General features: G+C 44.9%; 1 protein-coding gene across 6 annotated transcripts in view; it reads right to left on the reverse strand.

Annotated features, from left to right (window-relative positions):
- tenm3 (teneurin transmembrane protein 3) overlaps window positions 1-25,488 on the reverse strand; it is a 909,202-nt gene that overhangs the window by 101,925 nt on the left and 781,789 nt on the right. For all 6 annotated transcript variants that reach the window (XM_080189440.1, XM_080189438.1, XM_080189437.1 and 3 more), the window contains 2 exons: window positions 5,686-5,902; window positions 1,684-1,803 (listed from right to left, as the gene is read on the reverse strand). In XM_080189440.1, the coding sequence (XP_080045566.1) occupies window positions 1,684-1,803; window positions 5,686-5,902 (337 nt within the window). The remainder of the gene's footprint in view (window positions 1-1,683; window positions 1,804-5,685; window positions 5,903-25,488) is intronic.

Genomic DNA, 25,488 nt, shown 5'->3' on the forward strand with positions numbered 1-25,488 from the left:
GTCTTTCAAACTGTGGGAGGAAATTATGTACCCAGAGGAAACCCACGCAGACACAGGGAGAATGTGCAGACTCTGTACAGACAGTGACCCAAACTGGGAATCGAACCCGGATCCCTAGCATTGTGAGGCAGCAGTGCTAACTACTTTGCCGCCGTGCTGCCTGCAGCTGTAACAGTACGGGGCCTTGGAGAAACCACATCTGGAATGCTGTGTAGAGTTTTGGTCTCCTTATTTGAAAAAGGATATAGATGCGTCAGAAGCAGTTCATCGAAGGTTTACTTCCTGGGCGGAAGAAGGAAAGATTGAGCAGGTTGGGCCTCTAACTCCCCATTGGAGTTTAAAAGAATGGGAGGTGATCCTGAGGGGACTGAAGAGGGTGGTTACAAGAAGGATGCTTTCTCTTATGGGGAAGACTAGGGGTGAATTTTCCCATTTTGCCCACCATGCGAATCGGAGCAAGTGAGGGGCGGACCATGGAAAGATCCAGATGGGATTTTCTGGTTTTGGCGCGAGCACGACTGGTAAATCCCACCATAGAGTTGGGGGACACAGTTTACATTTAAGAGCTCTTCCTTTTAGAATGGAGATGATTTTTTATCACCTATGGAGGGTTGTTATTCCTAGAGTTCTCTTCTCCAGAAAGCAGTGAGGGCTGGATCGCTGAATTTATTCAACGCTGAGCTAGACAGCTAGCAAAAGGAGTCAAAGGGTTATGGCAGGAAGACAAGAAAGTGGAGACCACAATAAGGCATGGGCAGAATTAGGCCATTCGGCCCATCGAGTCTGCTTTGCCATTCGGCTAATATGCTTCTCGTCCCCATTTTCCTGCCTTCTCCCCACAACCCTTCAACCCATTACCAACCAAAAATCCGTTTAACTCCTCCCTACATTTACTCACTGTCCAGGCTTCCATCACACTTTAGGGTGTCAGATCAGATCAGCCACGTTTCTTTCAAACAGCAGAGCAGCTTTGAAGGGCCAAATGGCCAAATCCTGCTCCTAAGTCCTCTGTCCCTATGTAACAGGACAATGCAGAGGTGGAATTTAACTGCGATGGACTGTACACTATAGGCTGATCCTCACCGTCTCTGGGGGGCAGTAACAGTCTGAAAATCGCAGTCACAGGATTCACCTCACTGTCCTGTCGTCCTCTTTTCAGATGACACACTTATCCAAGCCAGCAGCGAAATGGCGTTCAGTGGAACTGCACAATCTCACAAAGGATAACAAAACTTAAGTCACAACTGGATCATGGAGCAGGGGTGGCACAGTGGCTAGCACCGCTGCCTCACAGCACAGGGACCAGGGTTTAATTTCCAGCTTGGGTCTCTGTTTGTGTGGAGTTTGCACATTCTCCTCATGTCTGCATGGTTTTCCTCCAAATGCCCTGGTTTCCTCCCAAAATCCAAAAGACGTGCTAATTAGGTACATTGACTATGCTAAATTCTCCCTCAGTGTTCCAAACAGGCACCAGAGTGTGGCAACTGGGGGATTTTCACGGTAACTTCATTGCAGAGTTAATGTAAGCCTGCTTGTGTCGCTAATAACTAAACTTTAAAAACACAAGAAAGTATCTGAATACAAAACATGTTGCTGCTCTGATCAGGTTTAATTCCTGTTTACTGCCTCAAGGGCTTATATTCACACGCAAGCTGCATTTTATCTCGACCCGCGTAAACTCACATTCCGTCCTGACGTGTGATGGTGTAGCCATATTGTGGGTAATGCAGAAAGGACACATTTACTCCAATGAGGGGTGTTCCATCTGCGGTAAGCACTTGCCCTCTGATGACGGAGCTCAGGCTGTGAGAGGTATGTCAGGGAAGGGAAAAAAAGAGAGGGGGAATTAAGACATCTTTCAAAGGTGTTAGCCACACAACAGAAATCTTCCATCTAAGAACATGTTCTCTCTACGAAAGGACAACCAAATCAAATGCGATCAAATAATGCCAGCAAAGCCATTGTAAAATAATTCATCTTCATAAAACACTAATATTATTTCAGATATTGTGATTTAATGCAGGCATTCCCTTGACAACTTATCAAGCTCAACATGAGCCATGTTTTATAGTTGGAATATATACAGTAGTACTTCCCTGTGTGTTTCAATTTCATATGCTATATTTCAACTTAGCGTGTGAATAAATAATGATCTGATTATTGAAATTTCCAGCAAATTTGCAAATGAGGTAGGTAGCTGGTGTAGTGCCAGGGGGTGGGGGGTAGGTGGGGGGAAGGAGAAGAAATGGGTAGTGGATAGGCGAGAGGAAACAGCCATTCCACAAGCCTTAATTAAATTTAGTGGCTAAACTACATCAGGGCAATTTAAATAGCTGGAGTTTCTGCTGTACTTCAGGTGCGTGTGCACTGTGAATGCACCCGCCGGTTTTGCCTGCATCTTATTTCTAGGTCATTACAAATTCATAAAAAGTGCATTAAATAATGTGTGCCCCAGTTACCCAGTTCGTTAGAGAATTGATTAAATTTGCGCCTTACTTCATTAGTCTGCTTTTGAAGTACCTAACGGACTTTTAAAGAGTTATCCATTTAGCCCGAAGCAAGGGAATCTACCAGAGTAGTGGTGGATTTACAATGGATATGCTCCCATCAGCAATCTGATGGCTATGGTATTTGTGCAACTTGAAAATCAGTGTCTGAAGGCTCTGCGATTGTAACTCTTCTGATCATTCTTCAGCAACATACACACTTTCTTTCGATTCTATTTTATTTTCTCCATGGAACATATTCTATCTTCCGAGTGAAACCTGTTTACAGGCCCCTATAATCCTAGCTAAGGACAATTCCTCATTCTGGAATCCAGGTGTCGTTTGATCTGATATTGTTTCCCACTGTTTCCTGGTAGGGAGGTAGGGAGGCTATTTGCTGTTGGGGTGTATGATATCTTTGAAAGTCAATGCACGTGCAAGAAAAAAAATAAGGCTTTCTCCCAAAATGGCACAGCTGTGGATAAATCCTTGCTGTCTCGATTTGCTTCATGTGCTACCATTACATGCATTCAATGTACCCATCTCTTGTAGCCAGCATGTGGCCAAGCAAATACATGGCTCCCACATCCCTCTCTCTAATTTCAACTGAAAGGGCACTACGTCTAAATGTCCACAGTCACCATGAGTCGTCTGACCTGATCATCGCAGAGGAACAGCAGGGAACATAGCCAGCATCTCTGACAGAAAAAAAATAACTCCATCTTATTGTTCACAATCACCATGAGATGTGTGACCTGCCAATCACACTTTCACAGGACGGAGGTGGCACTTGATCTCCATTTTGAATTTATGAGATGTAGATAAGCAGTTCATTTTCTCCCATCCACACACATCACAAGGAGAAGACCAAAGGCACGGTGGCACAGTGGTTAGCACTGCTGCTTCACAGCACCTGGGACCACGGTTCAATTCCCGGCTTGGGTCACTGTCTATGTGGAGTTTGCATGTTCTCTACATGTCTGCGTAGGTTTCCTCTGGGTGCTCCGATTCCTCCCACAGTCCAAAGACGTGCTGGTTAGGTGCACTGGCCATGCTAAATTCTCCCTCAGTGTGCCCAGAGTGCGCTGACCAGGGGATTTTCACAGTAACTTCACTGCGGTAAGCCTACTTGTGATGCTAATAAGTAAACCAAAAACTAAATCAAATTCAAGTGGGGAACAGAGGAAAAGTAAATTCCTAACACAGCAGATTTTAAAGTGGGTCCCAGGTTAAACTAATCCTTTCAGCAAATTATATGTACATTACTTCACACTGCATTGATGAAGTTTCATATAAGCTGGTAGCTCTTATCAGTTTGCTGATCTCAATCTAGTTTCAAAGATTGTACTGTTTTCCGTTCTCTGCTGATTCTCATCCCTCCCTCCTCCAGATTTTCCCCAGTGGTGCTAATGTACTTCTCTCTGGTTGGGCATAAGACAGTCTTTTTCTTTACAGACACTGACTTGGTGGGTATTTGCAGTATTTCCTGCTTTATTTCTAAAGTGCTTGTTTTATAAACTGATTGCCTCTATTAACCAAGACGCAACTGGTAAAACAAATGAGCGGTGCATTGAATATCCTATGGTACGCTTTGTGATCAGCTAACTCCGTGCTGTGCACAGTGTGCCTTGGTGGCAGGGCAAGGCTGTAGATCGGGATAGTGGGCGGTAGACATGGACGGATCACTAAAGCCAAATACCTGGGGCAGAATATCCCCCCAAAATTGTAAGTACCACATCAGCGTGAAATGGGAGTCCACCGTGCTGGTCTTTTCAGCAAACTTGGCACTGGAATCTTCCAGCACTCTGCCAACTTTTTTGACATCAAGGAGCTTTGCGCTGGTAGTGGGGGGAGGAGTGGAGGATGGGGTGGGGAGGGGGGACTGTAGGGGGGAGTGGGGGGTGGTGGTTGGGGGGGACAGGCAGAGCCTAAATACACCGGTGAAGGCAGCTTCAAACGCTTGGCCACCATTGCGCAGTGCAGCCCAAACTCCTACTGGACCTGGAAATTCCACCTTAACACCCCCTCGACCCCACGGATATCGGATCACCCCCACATCATCGGTGGCATTGTCACCCCCACCCTCACATCAACATGGGTGGCCGGCATCAGGCCAATGATCAGGCAGGTTGATCTCTCTGGTTAGGGTGGAGTCAATGATGAGAGGAGCTGACAAGGTTTAACCAAGGGTGTCGCCTAATGCAATTTCGCAAAGCCATCTCAGCCTTTTGGCTAAGATCAAGTATCAAATCAAGCCTAAGATGGGGCACCATGCCTTATCCTTGGATCTTGTTTGTCTCATGGTGACCGTGAGTTGGATTCAATTTGAATTTTGTGTTTTGGATGGAGTGTAAAAGAAAAGGCTGTCTGATTCACAAGAGTGCTGCCGCTCAGAGCTTTGATATAGGGAGCCAGAAGTGGCATAAAGCAACAATGAGAACACACTTGCAGAAGGAAAAAAAGTTGGCACCACCTCCAGTCTTACAAAATAGACAACATTAACATCATAGAATCATAGAATCCCTGCAGTACAGAAGGAGGTCATTCGGCTCATTGAATGTGCACTGACAACAACCCCACCGAGCCCCTATCTTCATAACCCTATGTATGTACCCTGATCATGACAGGGGCGATTTATCATGGCCAATCAACTGGGCGGCACAGTGGTTAGCACTGCTGCCTCACAGCACCAGGGACCCAGGCTCAATTCCGGCCTCGGGTCACTGTCCGTGTGGAGTTTACACATTCTCCCCATGTCTGCTCCGGTTTCCTTCCACAGTCCAAAGACGTGCAGGTTAGATTGCTTGGCCATGATAAAGCATCAGGGGATCAGTTGGATAAATGTGTGAGGTTACGGGAATAGGACCTGGGCGAGATTGTGGTTGGTGCAGACTTGATGGGCCAAATGGCCTCCTTCTGTACTGTAGGGATGCTATGAAAGCATCAACGAGGTTTTCACCAGCATCTTGAGCTGAGATGGAGCAAACTAACCCATGCATCTTTGGACTGTGGGAGGGAACCAGAGCACCCGGAGGGAACCCACACAGATACGGGCGACAACATGTAAACTCCACACAGTCACCTGAGGCTGGAATCGAATCCGGGTCCTTGGTGCTGTGAGACAACAGTGCGAACCACTGTGCCATCCATCACTGTGGGATTAGATTTATCTGCATCATTTCAACACTGACAGACTAACCTCCTGTTGAAGGGGTTTTCCCCAGGGAGGATGTGGCTGCTGTCTGGTCCAATCAGAAACTTGATACGGTCATGGAAGGACTGGGCAGCTTGCTGAGAAGGTGGCTGCTGGCTTTGACCAATGATGTCCAGTGGGTCGGGAGATCCGCGGCAATAGGGCTGGTTCTGACAGGAGCCATGTAGGCAGCAGTCCGGATCCATACAATCGATCAGGCCATCTGCAAAACGGAGAAAGCAGTCGAGTGAAAAAAAATCTTCGCGACGTTCTTCAACTACACGTGAAGAGCTCGAACTGTCAGCTTGCTGCCTCAACTCGAGTTCAAAAACTGCAGCGTAGCGCAGCAAAGTGTACAGTTACATAAAAATCCATTTGTCGACAGCAACAGAGGCGTCGGATGAATGTTAGCTTATGCACATTTAATAACTCACAAGCAATTCCTTTGTTTGCCATTTGAACCCACTTTGGTTTACCGTCCTGGTTAAAGGAATGGAAATGGGTTATCATTGCTGATCATCTTCACATCGGCACCCTAGTGAGGAGCCAGGCTGCATTTGTAAAATATTCTGACATGGGGTTTTACACAGGAAGCAGTTCTCTCATTAACATCTCTGTGGGGTGCAGTCAAACAGCTTGCAGAACGCAAAGCCCTCCTGAAATATTAATCTCTCTGTCTCTTGCTCTCAGATGTAGATGAATGTGAGTTGAGGTGCGTGTGTGAAGCTGGGTGGGTGGGGCGGGGGAACATGGAAGTGCAGGGCAGGGAAGAAACTCTCATTCTGTTGTCAACTTTAGCAACACGAAAAGCCAGAGGGATTCTTCTTCTTGGGTTTTCTACCCAAAGGGAGGTTCAGCCCACAGTGCCACCATGGGTTTAAAGTTTATTTATTTAGTGTCACAAGTCGGCTTACATCAACACTTCAATGAAGTTACTATGAAAATTCCCTAGTCGCCGTACTCCAGCGCCTGTTCGGGTACACTGAAGGAAAATTTAGCATGGCCAATGTACTTAACCAGCACATGTTTTGGGCTGTGGGAGGAAACTGGAGCACCCGGAAGGAAACCTACGCTGATATGGGGAGAATGTGCAGACTCCTTACACACAGTGACCCAAGCCAGGAATTGAATCTGGGTTCCTGGCGCTGTGGGGCAGCAGTGCAAACCACTGTGCCACCCTGCTGCCCTGTAAGGAGGGAGTTCTCAATTCCAGCCCAGCTGCAAATGGCAGTGAACACCATGCTTTGCTACCAATCTGATTCACACTGACCATCCATCCAACTGAGCCAAACATCCCCCCAAGGAAATTAATCACCATGGCAACATACATTTTGACATGTTGTAGTCTGGAGCTATGGACAGGGATGGTTGAGGCTCCGATTTCTTTCCATCACATATCTTCCATTCTTAGCGCCTACCATATGTTGGTAGCACTTGCAAGTTGATACTTGGCCTGTTTGGCCACATTATGAATGGCCCTTCCTTGGTCAATGATTCCTGAAGTGGGATTTAAACCCCAGAGCTTCTGGCTCAGAGGGAGGGACACTACCCACTGCCCCAAAGTGATTACAAAACAGGAAATTTTGTATTCACATCAAATCTTTTGCCAGAATCATCACCAAATTCAGTCTGCCACTCCTCCACACGTCTTTTGTTTGTACTTCAAAATTGTGAGCTTTTCCTTTTATTTTGTTGAGACGTGAATCACAGTCTTTGATTCAAGTGAGGCTGATGACACCTTTCAGGTTTTCTTCCAAATAATCCAAAGGCACATAGCGAAAAATCATTGAGTGATGTGTGTATAATTACAATGGATTCCAATAAGAAATTCTATCCTGATTCAATGCAACAGCTTAAGTGACTTCCATAAGATATGGAGTGAGTTGTGGTGTCTCATGATGACTGAAGGCTTTGTGATATAGCGAGTGGGAGCTGGTATTTGCCTAGATTCAGATTTGCAAACATCCATCCGTCTTACTTCCTTCATGACCTGCACATCAATTTGGAGAACATTCCTTGCCTGGGAAATAACAGTAGGTGAGATTGGAAAAAAGTGTCGAGATGAACACAGGTTTCCTCTGAGATAGAGTCCATAGAATTTCAAATTATAGAATCCCCACAGTATAAAAGGAGACCAATTGGCCCACTGGGTCTGTACCAACTCTCTGGCAGAGCGTCCCACCCAGGCCCACCTCCTATCCCATAATCCCAAACATTTATCTCACTAATCCCCTAACCTACACACCTTGGGACACTACAGGACAATTTAGCATGGCCAGTCCACCTAACCTGTACATCTTTGGAATGTGGGAGGAAACCGGAGCATCTGGAGGAAACTCTTGCAGACATGGGGAGAATATGCAAATTCCACACAGGCAGTAACTGGCGATCGAATCCGGGTCCCTGGTCTGTGAGGCAGCAGTGCTAACCACTGTGCCACCGTGCACGCTAATAATTCGAAGCAGGAGCAAGAACCATTATCTCAGCCTTAAAATTTTCCTTCAATTAATTCTTTGCTAACTGAAGACTATTTGGGGGCATTTTCTGAGCTGGTGGTAGGGAAATTCATTTCCTCAAGTGCATAGTTTAAAAACTATGGCCCAGATCCTCTGTCCCCCGCCACCCCCAACCCCCCAGCCCCCTCCCAGTGAGGTGGCTCTCCATTGCCTGCTGGTGGGATTTTCTGTTCCCAGTGAGGCCGCTGTCAGGGTGGCACAGTGGTTAGCTCCGCTGCTTCACACCACCTGGTACCCAGGTTCAATTCCAGCCTCGGGTGACTTTCTGTATGGAGTTTGCATGTTCTCCCTCCGGTTTCCTCCCACACTTCAAAGATGTGCGGGTCAGGTTGATTGGCCAGGCTAAATTGCCCCTTAGTGTCAGGGGGACTAGCAAGGCATCTGTTTCTATTGCTTCAGAGAAGACATGGGACAAACGAGAGGCAATAAAGTAGTGGAGTAATCCAGGAAACAAGATCTGGGGACCCATGTTCAATTTCCACCAAGGCAGATGGTGAAATCTGAATGCAATAAAAATCTGGAAATAAAAGTCTAATGGAACCATTGTTGATTGTTGGAAAAACACGATTGATTCACTGATGTCCTTTAGGTAAAAAACCTGCTGTCCTTACCGGCCTACATGTGACTCCAAAGCCACAGCAATGTGGTTGAATCTAAAATACCCCCAGGGACGGGAATAAATGCTGGCCCAGTCTGTGGCACCCACATCCCTTGAACGAATATATAAAAAATGTGAGGTTATAGGGATAGGACCTCGGTGGGATTGTCATTGATTCAGGCTTGATGGCCCGAATAGCCTCCTTCTGCACTGCAGGGATTCTATGGTCCTGTCATGGGGAGTCACCTTCGGCGGGACTGGAAATCCCACCAGTGGGAAGGACTGAAAAATCCTGCCTGAATTCCATAGCTTCCATTTTGCCTCAGGGAGCATTATGTGAACTGAATGTTCGATATCATCTTTAACCTCGCTGCGGTTATGAAGAAAGTTGCCCCGATTATGGCAGCTGTCTTTCTTTCTCCCCCCTCTCCCGAAAGGGAGATGTTGGCTGCAGGTGCAGCGCTGAGAGAGTTAAAAGTTCTTTTGCAGCTCGGCTGCTGCACAGTCCTCTCCCTCAGGAAATACAGAAGGGGAGAATGAAGCATGCTCAAATTTAGTCATTCATCTTTGTTAGTTTATGTAAAGCAAATGTACATCTGGCACGTAGTCTGCAGGTCATAAAACAGCAAGAGATTGACACCCACAGAACTAATCAGCTGGAAATGCATTTTTACAAGCTGCTCTGGAAACATCAATCAGAAGCAAGAATCTCATTTTCAGCTGCTCGGAAGAAGCCTGAAGTCCTTGGTAGTATTTTTTCATAGAGTTTATCAACTACTTGCCTGTGTGAGTGACGGATGACTATGAAACTCTTTTCCCATGACTTGAGAACTTATTTTTCATTACTTGATGCCCTCGGACAGTTGGTGTTATTTATTGTTACTCACTCGATTGCACATTGCTTATTGGAAAATCTGGCCGCTGCTGGCAATAGATGGCTAGGGATCTCTTATTTACCACCAATTGACAGGGTTCCTCCTGACCCTCCCCCCCAATCTGGTCATAATCAACAAAACACCATCTGAGCTCAAGCGCGGTGCCCTATGCTACTGATCTGCACAACAGCACTGACTGACACAGTGCTTCACCGTGTGTACAACTGTTAGTGGCCAATTTCTTTTGTTCTCCAAAGGATTCGAGCGCTGCTGGCAAGGCTAGCATTTGTTGCCCATCCCAGGTTGCCCTTCAGAAGTTTGTGGTGAGCTGCCTTCTTGAGCCGCTGCAGTCCCATGCAGTGTACCCACAGAACAGGGGAGGTTGGAGAACCTTGGTTTGTTCTCACTGGAACGACGGAGGTTGAGGGGTGACCCGATAGAAGTCTACAGGACTATGAGAGGCATGGACAGAGTGGATAGTCAGAAGCTTTTTTCCCAGGATGGAAGAGTCAATTACTAGGGAGCATAGGTTTAAGGTGGGTGGGGCAAGGTTTAAAGGAGATGTATAAGGCAAATTTTTTTACACAGAGGGTGGTGGGTGCCTGGAACTCGCTGCCAGGTGAGATAGTGGAAGCAGAGACGATAGTGACTTTAAAGGAGCGTCTTGACAAATACATGAATAGGATGGGAATAGAGGGATTGGTCCCTTGTAGGGGGTTTTAGTTCAGAGGGGCAGGCTTGGAGGACTGAAGGGCCTGTTCCTGTACTGTAATTTTCTTTGTTCTTTGCTGCTAGGGAAGGAGTGCCAAGATTTTAACCCAGGGATAATGAAGAATTCACCAGATAGTTCCATGTAAGGATGTAACTTGAGGGGAAATGTGCAGGTAGTGGTGTTCCCAATGTTCCGTGTTCTTCTGGGTGGCAAAGGTCATGGTTTTGGAAGGTGCTGTCAACGGAGCCTTGGTGACTGGCTGCAGTACATCATGTAGACAGTACGCACTGCTGCCACTGTGCATTCGGAGTGCATGTTTAAGGTGGTGGGTGCCAATTATGCGGGCTGTTTTGTCTTGGATGACACTGAGCTTCTCAAGTGTTGTTGGAGCTACACTTATCCAGACAAGTGGAGAATATTCCATCACACTCCTGAATTATGCAGATGGCCAGACTTCGGGAAGTCAGGTGGTCAGTAGCTGCTGGATTCTCAAACTCTCAGCTGCTCCTGTTACCACTGTATTTATATGGCTGGTGCAATTAAGCCTTGGATCAATCATAAATTCCAGATCTTAATAGTGGGAAATTAGTGATGGTAATACCATTGAAAGTCAGGGGAAATGGTTGGATTCTTGCCATTGGTTGGCATCTGTATGGCAAAACTGTTACTTGCCACTTATCAGGCCAAGTCTGAATGTTGTCCAGTTTTTGCTGCATGCGGGCATGGACTCACTGCTTCATTATCTGAGGAATTGGAAATTCTACTGAGCATTGTGCAATCATCAATGAACAGTTATTAAAATTCAAGGTTATGAGCCAAATGCTGGTAAATGGGATTAACACAGTAAGAAGTCTCACAACACCAGGTTAAAGTCCAACAGGTTTATTTGGTAGCAAACGCCACTAACTTTCACAGCGCTGCTTCTTTGTCAGGTGAGTGGGGAGTTCTGAATGGGATTAGGTCAGGTATTTCTCACGTGTTGGTGCAGACTCAACAGGCCAAAGGGTCTCTTCTGCACTGTACGATTCTATATTCTATCCCCACTTCGATCGCCCGCCCTGTCCCTTTTACCATGGCTAATCCACCTGGCCTGCACATCTTGGGATACTAAGGGGAAATTTAACATGGCCAATCCATCTGATCTGCATATATTCAGAGTGTGGAAGGAAACCAAGAGAAAACCCATGCAGACACGGGAAGAATGTGCAAACTCCAACAGAAAGTCCACAAGGCTGGATCCTGGTGCTATGATGCAGCCCCCATTTAAAAAAAATGTTATTAGTGTCACAAGTAGGCTTACGTTAACACTGCAATGAAGTAACAATGAAAATTCCCTACTCACCACATTCCGGCACCTGTTTGGGTACACTGATGGAGAATTTAGCATGGCCAATGCACCTAACTCGCACATCTTTGAACTGTGGGAAGAAACCAGAGCCCTTGGATGAAACCCATGCAGACACGGGGAGAATGTGTAGACTCTGCACAGGTAGTGACCCAAGCTGGGAATTGAACCAGGGTCTCTGGCGCTCTGAGGCAGCAGTGCTAACCACTATGCTACCATGTCACCCATTTTAAAGTTGTATGTTTATACTTTGTATAATTATTTAGTTTCATGGTGTCATTTAAAAGGAAGCAGCAAAGTCAAAGAGCCTCATTTGATTGTGACAAGGGGAGTGGGAAAACTGAGGCACAACAGCACCACTGCTAACGGGAAGGTCTAATTACAACATGGCCAACTTGCACGTGAACATAGACACAGAACATCACAGAATCCAAAACATTAATAAGAGCAAGAACTGGCACAGGATATGGATGCAGGTGTTGGATTTTTAAAATATAATCACAGATATTTTTCTGGAAGGTAATAAGCAAAAGATGTCAGTATGAAAAAAGTTATACTTCCATAAAAGGGAAAGGCTTTTACTGGAACCTATGGATTTTTAAAAATATAACTGAAAGGAACTAGATAACTTTATCACTAGTGTTACTCATCGCCTTAACATATAGCACTAAATGCGAATCTGATGTGAGCATTACTGGACTGTCCTGAATAAATATCACAAGAAGAAAGACATGGGATGGAACTTCACTATCTCGCCCAGCACAGGAATCAGATCAGGCGGGAAGGAACATGCAAAGGTCCGTTGATCTCAGGCAGATTTTCCAGTTTTGGGGGTGAGCGCGGCTAGAAAATATTGCCCGTGGCATCAGGACATCCCAAAGCACTTTACAATCCAATTAGATTTTCTTGAGGTTTGGCCATTTTATTGTAGGAAATAATCTTGCCAATTTACATGTGGTGAGATTGCACAAACAGCAGTGAGATGAATGGCCAGATAATCTGTTTTAATGATGTTGATTGAGGGATAAAGATTGATCAGGACACTGGGGAGGGTTCTGCTCATCCTCTTCAAAGTGTTACCATTGGAGCCTCATGTTATCTGGTGACTTGGATCTCAGCATAACACAGAATCATAGAATCCCTACAGTGCAGACAGTGCGGATTAACTACCACCCAGGCCTCTAGGCTGAGCTTTAGTAAGGCCCCCTGACCTTGCCCCCTGTCCCACCCTTCGTTGAATAGAATAAAGTGATGTTAAGTGATGTTAGATAACCTTATATCGTTGTACTTTGTATAATGTACTACATGTATTACATCATAAAGTTATATGAATCAATTACAGCCCTTTCATTCATTTATTTTTCATTTTCTTTACATTTGTACTTTAAAAAGCTTCTGTGTTTTTTGGTTTACAAAAGTGTTGACAACAGCATATAAATTAACAGATCGAAGCATGTCTGATTCAATGTGCATGAGTGCCAAATGACTTAGTTTCTCATCGCTCATTGTTGAGCACAAATAGATTTTGATCCTCTTAGTGCCGAAAATGAACACTCACCTGAACAGTTAGTGTTCATTAGTGTTCAAAAAAAAAAATTTTTTTTTTTGCTCTCGGGCCTCCTCCCTCTCAGGCCCCTAGGCTTAAGTCTACTCAGCCTAGTGGTTAATCTGCCACTGAGTGCAGAAGAAGTGCATTCAGCCCATCGAGTCTAAACCAACTACAATCCCACCCAAGCCCCATTCCCACAATCTCCCCACATTTACACTGCTCATCCCCTGACACTAGGGTCAATTTGGCATGGCCAATCAACATAACCCATACATCTTTGGACTATCGGAGGCAACCAGAGCACCAGGAGGAAACCCACGCAGACACGGGGAGAAAATGCAAACTCCACACAGACAGTAACCCGAGGTTGGAATTGAACCTGGGCTCCTGGCGCTGTGAGGCAGCAGTGCTAACCACTGTGCCACCTTGCCACCCTGGTGATAGGACCAGAATTCAAAGACGTTGAAAATATGAAACCTCCCACAGTGCAGTACACCAGCAGCAGTGCACTATGGAGTGTCAGCCCAGATTATAGGCTCAGAGCTCTGGGGTGGGGTTTGAACCTTCAGCCATAGAAACAAGAATGAGACATCTGCACCACCGTAAACAAGGAGATGTTATAAATTCTGGCAGAAGACAACCCAAATTGAGCACATGATGAATACATCTGGCAACCTTGAAATGTGCTGGCATATTCTAAAGAGACTAAAAATAAGAAGTAACTGTTAAATGTCATTGGCAAGCCCAGCAGTGGTCGGGAAGCTGTGCTGAGTTGAAATTGACCGGAGGGAGCAAATGCATCTGCTGTCACTCCGTTGTCATATTCAAAGTAAATTGACATGATGTTACTTGACTCTTACTGGGTTAGGTTGCATTTTTATGCAAGGCCATATCTTGCATACTATTTATACATGTCAAATTCTTTATTTTCACGAGTCACTTTATTTTATCTCTGTGTTTCCCCTTCTTCTCTCCTTGTGGTTGACTCCTGTATGCGGTACAGTAATCACGGACCCCACTCACCATTTTGCTAGACTTGCCATGAATTCAAAAAATCCCTGCAGCACAGAAGGAGGCTGTTCGGCCCGTCTAGTCTGTACCGACTATCTGACAGAGCATCTCACTCAGACCTTCTACCCCACCCTATCCACGTCACCCTTGCACATTAAATATGGCCAATCCACCTAACCTTCACATCCCAGTCTCGATAGTGAGCATCAATAGTCAATAATGGCAGGCTGACTGTGGGATCCAATGCAGGAGAGTTTAGTCCTGCTCAGCCTCCACAGATTTCAAGCCGAGGTCATTAGGCAGTGACCAGAAGAAGACTCGGTGAACGTTTTCTGCTCTGAAACCAAGGGATGATGAAACACTTTGCCTGCCTGTCCTGGATGAGGTCACAAAAGTCACTACAGACTGTGGGTAAACTTGGGAATTTGCTAGTCTGGCATTTGGACCCCAGTTGGCTCAACTGGGGTCCAAATGAGGAGGAATTTCTTCAGCCAGAGGGTGATGAGAGTATGGAACTCTTTGCCGCAGAAGGCTGTGGAGGCCAGGTCAATGAGTGTCTTTAAGATAGAAGTAGATAGATTTTTGATTAATAAGGGGATCAGGGCTTATGGGAAATGGTAGGAGAATGGGGATGAGAAAAATATCAGCCAGGATTGGATGGTGGAGCAGACTCGATGGGCCAAGTGGCCTAATTCTGCTCCTGTGTGTTATGGTCTTATAACTTGTTATTGGGAGAGCTCCTAACTTCCATTGAATAAAAATTTTAGATCGAGAGGTTAAAAACATAGATATAATGCTTCTGAAATAAATGTAACCTTCCTTCAATTACTTTTCTTCTAAAAACAGGGAATTCTGGGACTAATCTCACTTAGTATTTGCGGAGAAAGGAACAGAGTTACCAGATGGGATTTTTCTTCCCCACTCTCCTGTGGTGGGATCTTATGGTCCGGCCATTGTCAGCAGTTTTCTATTAAATACACCCCTTGCCTATGATGGGGGTGCACATTCAATACTGTAAGACATGGCTGGCGCAAATGCAAGCAGGTTTTTGATCAATATTTCAAGTTGATGATCTTTCGCCAGATACTCATTTTCTGTATTTCCAATGAGAACAGAGACAAGTGCTTGTGCAAGTGTACTCTGATTTTACCTCAGGATTCTGGGTTTTAACCGAGTCAGATTAATGGGATGACTACTGTCAGTATTCTGAGTGAAACAAGTCTCATGCAGGGAAGCCAGAAGGGTGGTTGATACAGGCGGCACAGTGGCACACTGGTTAGCGCTGCTGCCTCACAGCACCAGGGACTCAGGTTTGATTCCAGCCTCAGGTCACTGTCTGTGTGACATTTGCACCCACCCATGTCTGTGTGGGTTTCCTCCAGGTGCTCTGGTTTCCTCCCACAGTCCAAAGATGTGCGGGTTAGGTGGATTGGCCATGCTAAATTGTCTCTTGGTATCAGGGAGATGAGCAGGGTAAATACATGAGGTTATCAGGATAGGGCCCGGTGGGATTGTTGCTGGTGCAGGCTCAATGGGCTGAATGGCCTCTTTCTGCACTGTAGGGATTTTATGTTCCGATTCTATGACATGGAAATTTCTAAAGTTACACTGTGCATTAGAGGACGCTCCTCTGTAATTGGGAAAAAGGCACATTTACTAGGAATTCTACAGTTAATTCTCAACACCTAACCTGGCATCAATCTGCCTGAGAGTTGGGAGTGCTGGAATGAGGACAGTGGGTGACAAAGGCAGAAACTTGTTCTGATCCTATCACTGATATCTTCTTACTTAGTGAGGTAACAATACAGAACAAGCAAAGGAAGATCATGGCGAAAGACTGCGATAAAAGTTAAAGATGTAATTTATGGTTTATTGAATTGCCAGCTTGCTACGATTCACCTGAACAATCTGCCCGGTCTGGATGTCTATGCAGCAACACAGCAACCTTGAATGAACTGTGAACCAGGAAGTGCTTTTAATCTATTAATGCATCAGCGTAAAATCAATGCCGATGTTCAGTCTCAAATCAGTCCTATCTTAAATTTATAGGCCAATGGAGAATGGGGAGCAGACTAATTGGATAGCTGTTTCAAAGGGTCACCCACAGGCTTGAAAGGCTGAATGGCCTCCCTCTGTGCTGTAAGCTTCTAGATCCCTTTGTTCGGATGTCCTACATCACAGGTAATGAACTTCAGAGTTTACTTTGATCAGAAAGCATCCTTTTGTATTTGGCATCCTGTGGATATTTGCCAGCCAGACACAATCAGAAAGGATAAATAATTGAGATGCATAGTTCCAGATAGACCTTCAGAGGCATTAGGAAACATAAGCTGAGTTAGCAGGGGAGACGGGAAACTTTGTTGCACGCAGACACACGCACGCACGTATACACACACACACACACACACACACACACTCACTCACACACACTCACTCACACACACACACGCACACATGCACACGCACACACACGCGAATTGTACAGGATTTTGCTTCCTCAAATCAGAAGGAATCATTATGTTTTTTTTGTAAACAGCAGTCACACAACAGTGACCCCATTTCAAAGATGCTCTTAATTGGTTGTAAAGCATGCTGGGACGCATTGAGGGTATGAGAAACACTATACAAATGGAAGCTATCCATCTGTTGCTTCCCTTTGTTACTATTCAGTTTAAGGTCAATCTCACTTGCTTGGTTTGGTCTATTCCAGGGCTCTCTGAAGTCAGCGAGATCAGAGGTGCGCACAAATGCTAAGAGAAAACACAGTGACAAAAGGCACCGGACCTTGGGCTCACCCTTTGTACTCAGATATTGGATAGATAGAGCTTGAGGAGTATTAGGCCAAGGCAACAAGACAAAGGTTCCGTTTGAGGTTTTTCACAAAACAGTGAAGGGAACGGAGATGGAAAATTGGAATACCATTATGATATTAAAGAAAGAAATGTGTTGGTTACTCTCAGGAAACGGGAGCTGGAATACAGCTAGATGATGCTGACTCAGGCTCAGGAGTCAGCGCTGGCTCAAACACACATAAGCCTTACTCTTCAAAAGTTGGCAGTTATATTAATTGTTTCCGCTCAAGCGTAACACCAACTTGTACTAACAGTGGATAGGGTTTGCAATGGTAAACAAATCGCAACCTTTTTTTTAAAGCCTACTTATTAGTGACATATTTAACACCAAATAAATTACATGTAAGCAGCAACGATTAATGGTAATTGTATATTCTGGCAGGGAAGATTAATGTGCTGTACATTTATCATTGCCAACCTCACTGTTAGTCAATGGATTAGGAAATCTGGATTACCACCCCAACGGGCAAACTGTTCATCTGTTTCCAATTAGCAAAGTGACATTAACCTACTTCTCTACGCATTTGTACGTGAGTTGCTGTCCTGTACAACTTGGAATGAAGTGGTTCCCTGAATCTACAACAGTGAACAAACTCACTCTATTGAAACTATTAAGAACACAGAATCATGGAATCCTTACAGCTCAGAAAGAGGCCATTTGGTCCATCGAGCCTGTACTGACAACAATCCCTCACACACCTTTTCCCTGTAACCCCATGTATTTACCCTGCTCATCTCTTTGACACTGAAGGGCAATTTAGCATGGTCAACCAACCTAACCCTGAACATGGGAGCGTGGGAGGAAACCCATGCAGACATGGGGAGCACTGGCAAACTCTGCACAGACAGTGACCCGAAGCTGGAATCGAACCTGGATCCCTGGAGCTGTGAGGCAGCAATGCTAACTGCTATGCCACCGTGCCACCAAATTTTCCACCATTTTACAGTTGGCAGTAAAATACATATGACTGAGTTACAAGAAGTAATTCCAACCTCCACATTTTATAGTTCGCTAATGTCACACTATCTCTTCGACACACTGCACACAGTATTTCTCTGACCTGGAAACTTAGTGGGGTATTGTCTTCCGAGGACTCAGCTAACGTCACAGGTTTGCCTTGGGAAGGCATTGTAATTAATGAGTGCATTAATTGGATCAATAAGCAAAGGTCAACTTTCTCCTCAAAATCAGGAGTCGTCTTGTGAGGCCCAATCAGTATTTATAAAATGTTTAGTCAACCTGCGACAGCAATGATATTCCCTGGTCAGCACAAAGAGTGGACAGCTGATTGGCTTCAAATCCAAGGGTGGGGGAAATCCTCTTTTAACAAATAAAATGGGTCTCTTTTCTTCCATCATTTAAAATACGTGAATAAAATCACACTCTCAAAACAAGCACTTTTCAAAGTTCTGCAATCCCATAATTGCATTAGTGACTCTCAAGGATAAAACCAAACACTCTTTTTTTAAAATTTATTCTTTCATGGAATGTGAAAATTACTGGATAGGCCCAGCATTTATTATCCATCCCTCATTGCTCTTGAGGATATAGTTTATTAGTTTATTTATCAGTGTCACAAGTAGGTTTATATTAATACTAAAATGAAGTTACTGTAAAAGTCCCCTGGTCGCTGCACTCCGGCACTTGTTCAGATACACTGAGCGAGAATTTAGCAAGGCCAATGCACCTAAACAGCACATCTTCTGGGAGGAAACCGGAGCACCCGGAGGAAACCCACGTACACAGCGAGAACATGCAGACTCTACTGAATTAAATGCTAATATCTCTCAGGGCCAAGCTTTGGGGAGTCGGGATATGTGCTACTTGCTGCAGAATTCCTAGCCTCCAACCTGCTCCTGTAGCCACAGCATTCAAACGGTTGGTCAATATAACAGGGTGTTGACAGTGGGGCATTCAGTGAAGATAATGCCATTGCATGTGAATGGGAGATGGTTAGGTCCTCTCATTGTCTGGCATTGGTGTTGTGTTAATCTTAAATGTTGTTAAAAAAAAACAAATCTGATTCATTAATTTCCTTCAGGGCAGGAAATCTGGTGTCCCTAACCCATCTGCTCGATGTCTAACTCCAGGCTCACAGCAATAAGGCTGACCTTTGATGTCCTCTGAAGTTAATGAGCAAACCTCTCAGGTGTGGTCACCACCATCTTCCCAAATGCAAACAGGGATGAGCAACAAATGCTGGCCTTTTTGACAATGCCTACATCTTATGAATGAACAAAGAAGACAGTTCCAGCATGGACATGATGGGCCGAATGACCTCCTTCTGTACTGTAATGACTCCGTGACTCCAGTGATGACAAGGGGTGCACTTAACAAAAAATAATTCCTTTTTGACAGTTGAATGTAAAGAGTTGTAACTGGTGAGGGTCGGGAGAAAATAATCAGGTTTTGAAATTTGGTGAAATTGGGGACTTATATCCATGTTTTTGTTGCTTAACCATTCTTTGCTGCTTATTCCTATATTGCTCCACACTTCCTCCCTCCCAAGTATTAAATTACATCTGCTATATTTTCAAATTTTATATTTTTCTTCATGTTTCCTATCAGAGTGCTGAATGCCATATATCAACCCAGTTAATCACTTCACCAGGACATTGTGTTTAATGGAGAACACTCACCATAGTACTAAGTTCTGACTGATATGGATTTGCATTTGTAGTTTGCCTTTCCTTATTCATTTTTAAAGGCTGCATTCACTGAGTCTGTTTCATGCGTTCTGTATTCCCAGTCTGCCACGCAGATTTGAAGATTTATTGATTGCAAGGAGAATGAGACCAGCACTGTAAACCTAAATATACATTAACACTATTGCCGAGTCAATTTATTAGAGTCAATGTATCTGCTCTATTCACAATGCCGCTAGGAAGAAGTTGGAATAATCTCTGAGGCTCGAAGCTAAAGGAATGTTAAGAATATCATGAATAATACAGCTTGTTCCACTGTTCATGACACCACTAATATGCCTTTTCATTGTAACGTCCAAAGCTGTTCTGACCCTCTGCTAGGATGCTGCATCTGGGAATGGAAAGCAAAATTGGCTGAAAGGTAGGAAGCAGAGTGTACTTGTTAAGAGGAGTAACATCAGGGTGGTGGTTGGGGGAGGGGGGGGGGGGGGTGAGGGGTGGGGGGTGGGGGCATGTTCCGAATTGACTGCCTTGGGATTGTGTTGAGATCATTGCAGCTGCGAATTTACATCAATGGCTTGGAGTCAGAATCTATGCAAATACTGATCAAATTCGTATACTGTACCAGAAAGCTTGGAGAATCTGAACTACAAAACCGATTGGGCAGATTGGTGAGAGGGAAGATGCAATGCCATATGGAATTTAATATGGGCATGTGTGAGGTATGGGAGAAAACAATGGTCAGCCCGTGTACCTCATGAATGGGCCGAAATAACTTATTTAGGTGGCACGGTGATTTCATACTGCTGCCTTACAATGCCCCGGGTTCGATTTCCAACTTGGTTCACTGACTGTGTGGAGTCTGCATGTTCTCCCTGTGTCTGCGTGGGTTTCCTCTAGGTGCTCTGATTTCTGCCCACAGTCTGAAAGACGTGCTGGTTAGGTGCACTGGCCGCGCTAAGTTCTCCCTCAGTGTACCCGAACAGGTGCCAGAGTGTGGCAACCAGGAGATTTTTACAGTAACTTCATAGCGGTGTTAATGTAAGCCTTATTTGTGCCACTAATAAATATACTTTAAACTATTGTGAAGTTGAATAAGATCATGGCATTTTAGTCCACTTGGCCCTCAACATGTTCGCTCACTGCGGGCCACAATCAAGAAAGAGAACAACAGCCTGACTTTGGGGTGCGATTGGGGTGGGGGGAGAGGTGATGTCTGGGGAGAATGAGATATAGTACACTGTGCATTGGGAGACCAGACGCATGAGCAATAGTGCCCTGTGACAGTCAGCAGCCTTCCCAGTGAGAATAGACTCTGTCCATTCCCCCTCCTGGCGAGAATCACACTTTGCTTCTTTTTTTCTAGGTGCCATAAGATAGCAAATGGGTGCAAATCTCTCCTGTTTTCACGCTCGTTTGGCACTTCGAATGGTTTTGATAAGTTTACCCCCAGAAACTTCATAATCACATCTGTAACCTTTCCTCTATCTATAACCTCCGACCACTCCATGATGCCCCGCCAACAGCAAATGCGATTCCCTTGACTCCAGCCTCCTGTTCACATGTTTCTTCCTTTGCTTTGCCATATCTGGCTGAGCCTACAGACACTTAGGTTCCATTCCCTGGAACTTGCTTCATAAATCTCCTTCTACCCCTTTCAGACCTTCCTCTGTGATCAAATTTATGGCCATCCCTCCTCATCTTTCTTATTTTAGCCTAACATCAGTCTTACTCAGGCCTTTGCTGTGTTAAAATGCTGCTAATGTTAAACCAGTAGTTATGGTTTGCTTTATGGATGGATGAGCCTGTAAGCTGCTCCGCTTTCCTTATCTGGGTGAACCATGCAAACTGGAGTAGATATATTAGGGCATCTTGTGTCAAGTGTTCTGGACCTGTAGCTATTAGCATGCAGGCTAAGGCTACTGAGCTACACAGATCGGAGCTTTCAGCTGGCAGAGACAAAAGCCAGCGATTGCTTCAAGGGTTCTCTTGATCAGTCACCATTCATCCAACGTTTCTGCCCATTTTCCAGTGTGAGAATGGTATTTGATCAGAAGAACATCCAAGGAAATCTCTGCCAGTTCTTTTCTCCTTATCAGCCAGTGTTTAACACAAACACAACTCATGAGAGACTTCTATTTCCCACATTACCATAGTGACTGCACTAGAAAAGTACACCATTGGTGAAGCATTTTGGGATGTCTTAAGGGGGTGACAGCCGCCAAATAATTACAACTTCCTCCTTTCATTCTTTCTTCTTTGAAATACAGATCAAGCTTTCAAGAAAATGTCCAGTAGTTACTTCAAAAATATTTTGCAGTGAAATAATTCTAACTAAAATGAAAAGACACAGTGGCGCAGTGGTTAGCACAGCTTCCCCACAACGCTAGGGACTCGTATTCGATTCGGGCCTTGGGTGATTGCGTGGAGTTTGCACATTCTCCCCGTCTCTACGTGGGTTTCTTCCAGGTGCTCCGGTTTTCTCCCACAGTCCAAAAGATGTGCGAGTTAGGTGGATTAGCCATGTTAAATTGCCTACCAGTATCAGGGAAATTAGCAGGGTGAATATGTGGGGTTGCAGGAATAGGGCTTGGGGGATTGTTATTGGTGCAGGCTCGATGGGCTGAATGGTCTCCCTTTATACTGTAGGGATTCTATAATTCTATGGTTAAAACCAAGTTAGCAGTAACTTAAACCAGCTATTTTGGAAACCTCGCATTATTAATTGGAGTTTAATTTTGCCATACACATGTCATGAATGCAAATTGTCGAACTAATTTCCAAATTAACATTGCAGTCAAGTGTCTTACTTCAAATAATTACCGGCGATCATTTTTGCTGGAAAATCTGTCCACAAGCAAGCTAGCAAGGGAACCGCACAGTGACATTCCTCACGTGGAGGAAAGCAATACAGTAACATGACTACATTCCACAACACTGCAGCTCATTTTCCAGAGAGCTGAGCTTGTGAAAACTTTGAAGATATTCACCATTCTGGAAGCAAGTGGAGCCCTTCCCTGATCATTTCCAACATAGACAAGCCTATTGGTGAAAATATATACTTTAGAGTTCCTCTAAAGTTCAGAACAAAGAGCAAAGAACAAAGAAAATTACAGCACTGGAACAGGCCCTTTGGCCCTCCAAGCCTGCACCAACCATGCTGCCTGTCTGAACAAAAACCTCCTAACTTTCCGGGGACCATACCCCTCTATTCCCATCCTATTCATGTATTTGTCCAGACGCCCCTTAAAACTCACTACCATATCTGCTTCCACTGCCTCCCCTGGCAGCAAGTATCAGGTACCCACCATCCTCTGTGTAAAAAACTTGCGGGTGGGTATCCGGACAATAATGAGGGTGGCCATCCCAGTTTTGATCCCCATTCTGAGCTGATTTCAGCTAAGATAGTGGATGTTACACATGGCTTCAGTGCATCTGAATAAAGCATCAGAGATCTGTGTGACTCATTGCCTTTGAGAGAAGATGCTGGAAGCATTTCTGCGGATGGTGGATGAGAACAGGGCAAGGGAGCTTTGACTATCTGTTAACGCTCAATGTTAGTTGATACGCAAATAATGGCCACTTGGTTGATGATCAGTGCCTTTGGGAACTGAACCCAATGAAGGATTTCTGCTGGAATTAAGAGAAATGTTGCATTTATGTACTGCTGCTCACGGGAATAAGGACTTGGTTGAACATGAAGGACTGCATTAGACTGGATTGGACAGTTAGGGCTGGAGGAGATAGCGAGGACTGCAGTAAGGTTTTCAAATTTATTTATTAGTGTCACAAGTAGGCTTACATTAACACTGAAATGGAGTTACTCTGAAAATCCCCGAGCCACCACACTCCAGCGAGTACACTGAGGGAGAATTTACCATGGCCAATGCGTCTAATCTGCATGTCTATCGGACTGTGGCAGGAAACCAAAGCACCCAAGGAAACCAATGCAGACATGGAGAGAATGTGCAGACTCCACACAGACAATGATGTGGAGGCTTTGGAGAGGGTACAGAAAAGATTTACCAGGATGTTGCCTGGTATGGAGGGCACTAGCTTTGAGGAGAGGTTGGAGAAACTTGGTTTGTTCTCACTGGAGCGATGGAGGCTGAGGGGCGACCCGATAGAAGTCTACAAGATTATGAGAGGCATGGACAGAGTGGATAATCAGAAGCTTTTTCCCAGGGCGGAAGAGTCAATTATTAGAGGGCATAAAGATACAAGGGGCAAGGTTTAATGGAGATATATAAGGCAGATTTTTTGCACAGAGGGTGCCAGATGCCTGGAACCCGTTGCTGGGGGAGGTAGTGGAAGTGCTTACGGTAGTGACTTTTAAGGGTCGTCTTGACAAGCACATGAATAGGTTGGGAATAGAGGGAATTGGTCCCTAGAAGGATCGGGGTTTTAGTTCAGTCGGGCAGCATGGTCAGTGCACGCTTGGAGGGCCAAAGGGCCTGTTCCTGTGCTGTAATTTTCTTTGCTCTTTGTTCTTTATGACCCAAGCTGGGAATCGAACCCGGGTCCCTGGCGCTGTGGGGCAGCAGTGCTAACCACCATGCCACTGGACTATACTGGAATGTTAGGGCTGGACATCACTGATGAATAGAAAAGTAAGGCTGAGCTCTGATTCTTACCTTCAGCTGAATAATATGTTTCCATGTTGGAATGGGGCATAGATTTAAAGTGGCAGGTAGAATTGAATTGATTTATTATTATCACATTTATTGGGATACGTGAAATGCATTGTTTTTTGTGAGCTTTACAGACAAAACACATTGTTTACAGAGGACATGGGGAGGAGGAAAGGAGAGAGAGCAGAATATGTCTAATGTCTTTTAGGGAAGGAAATCTGCTGTCCTTATCTGATCTGGTTTACATGTGACCCAAGATCCATAGCAATGTGGGTGACTCCCAACTGCCCTCAGGTAACTAGGGATGGGCAATAAATGCTGGCCAGCCAATGATGCCCATGTCCCACAGATGAATGAATAAGAAAAATATAGTGCTGCAGCTACCGATAGGGTGAAGAGAGAGATCAACTTAATGTGTGGTAGGACCATTCAAAAGTCCGATGGCAGCAGGGAAGAAGCTGTTCTTGAATCAGTTGGTACGTGTTTTTAGACTTTTGTATTTCTTTCCTGATAGAAGAAGAGAGAACGTCCGGGGTGTGTGGGGTCCTTGATTATGCTGGTTGCTTTTCCGAGGCAGAGGGAAATGTAGATGGAGTTAACGGATGGGGGGCTGGTTTGCGATAGAAAGATTAGAGGGGCGATGAGAATAGATTCTTTTCACCCAGTGGGTTGCGAGGGTCTGGAACTCACTGCCTGAAAGGGTAGTCGAGAAAGAATCCATCAATGCATTCAGCCAGTGACTGGATATACACCTCAGGACTGTGTAACTCTGTGGGACTGTGCACTAAATGCTGGAAAGTAAGATTAGGCTCATTTCCAAGCTGGCACTGACACAACGGGCCAAATGGCCACTTTCTGTGCCGTAAACATTCTCTGATTCTATAAAAGGTTTTACTACACTTCTGCAAAATCCTTTATTTGTTTTTGCTGTGAAACCGTATTTGAATTGCACATTGCTTAACTCAATCATCTATTCTAATTCCGACTGCTTAACATGCATGAAAGGCTCCAGAAACGATCAAACATTATTCCAAAGCTAGCATCAGTAAATCGGTACAAATGTTTCTTGTCATT

The sequence above is a fragment of the Carcharhinus amblyrhynchos genome, chromosome 5 (assembly GCF_965287045.1).
Source record: "Carcharhinus amblyrhynchos chromosome 5, sCarAmb.v2.hapA, whole genome shotgun sequence".
Taxonomy (NCBI): domain Eukaryota; kingdom Metazoa; phylum Chordata; class Chondrichthyes; order Carcharhiniformes; family Carcharhinidae; genus Carcharhinus; species Carcharhinus amblyrhynchos.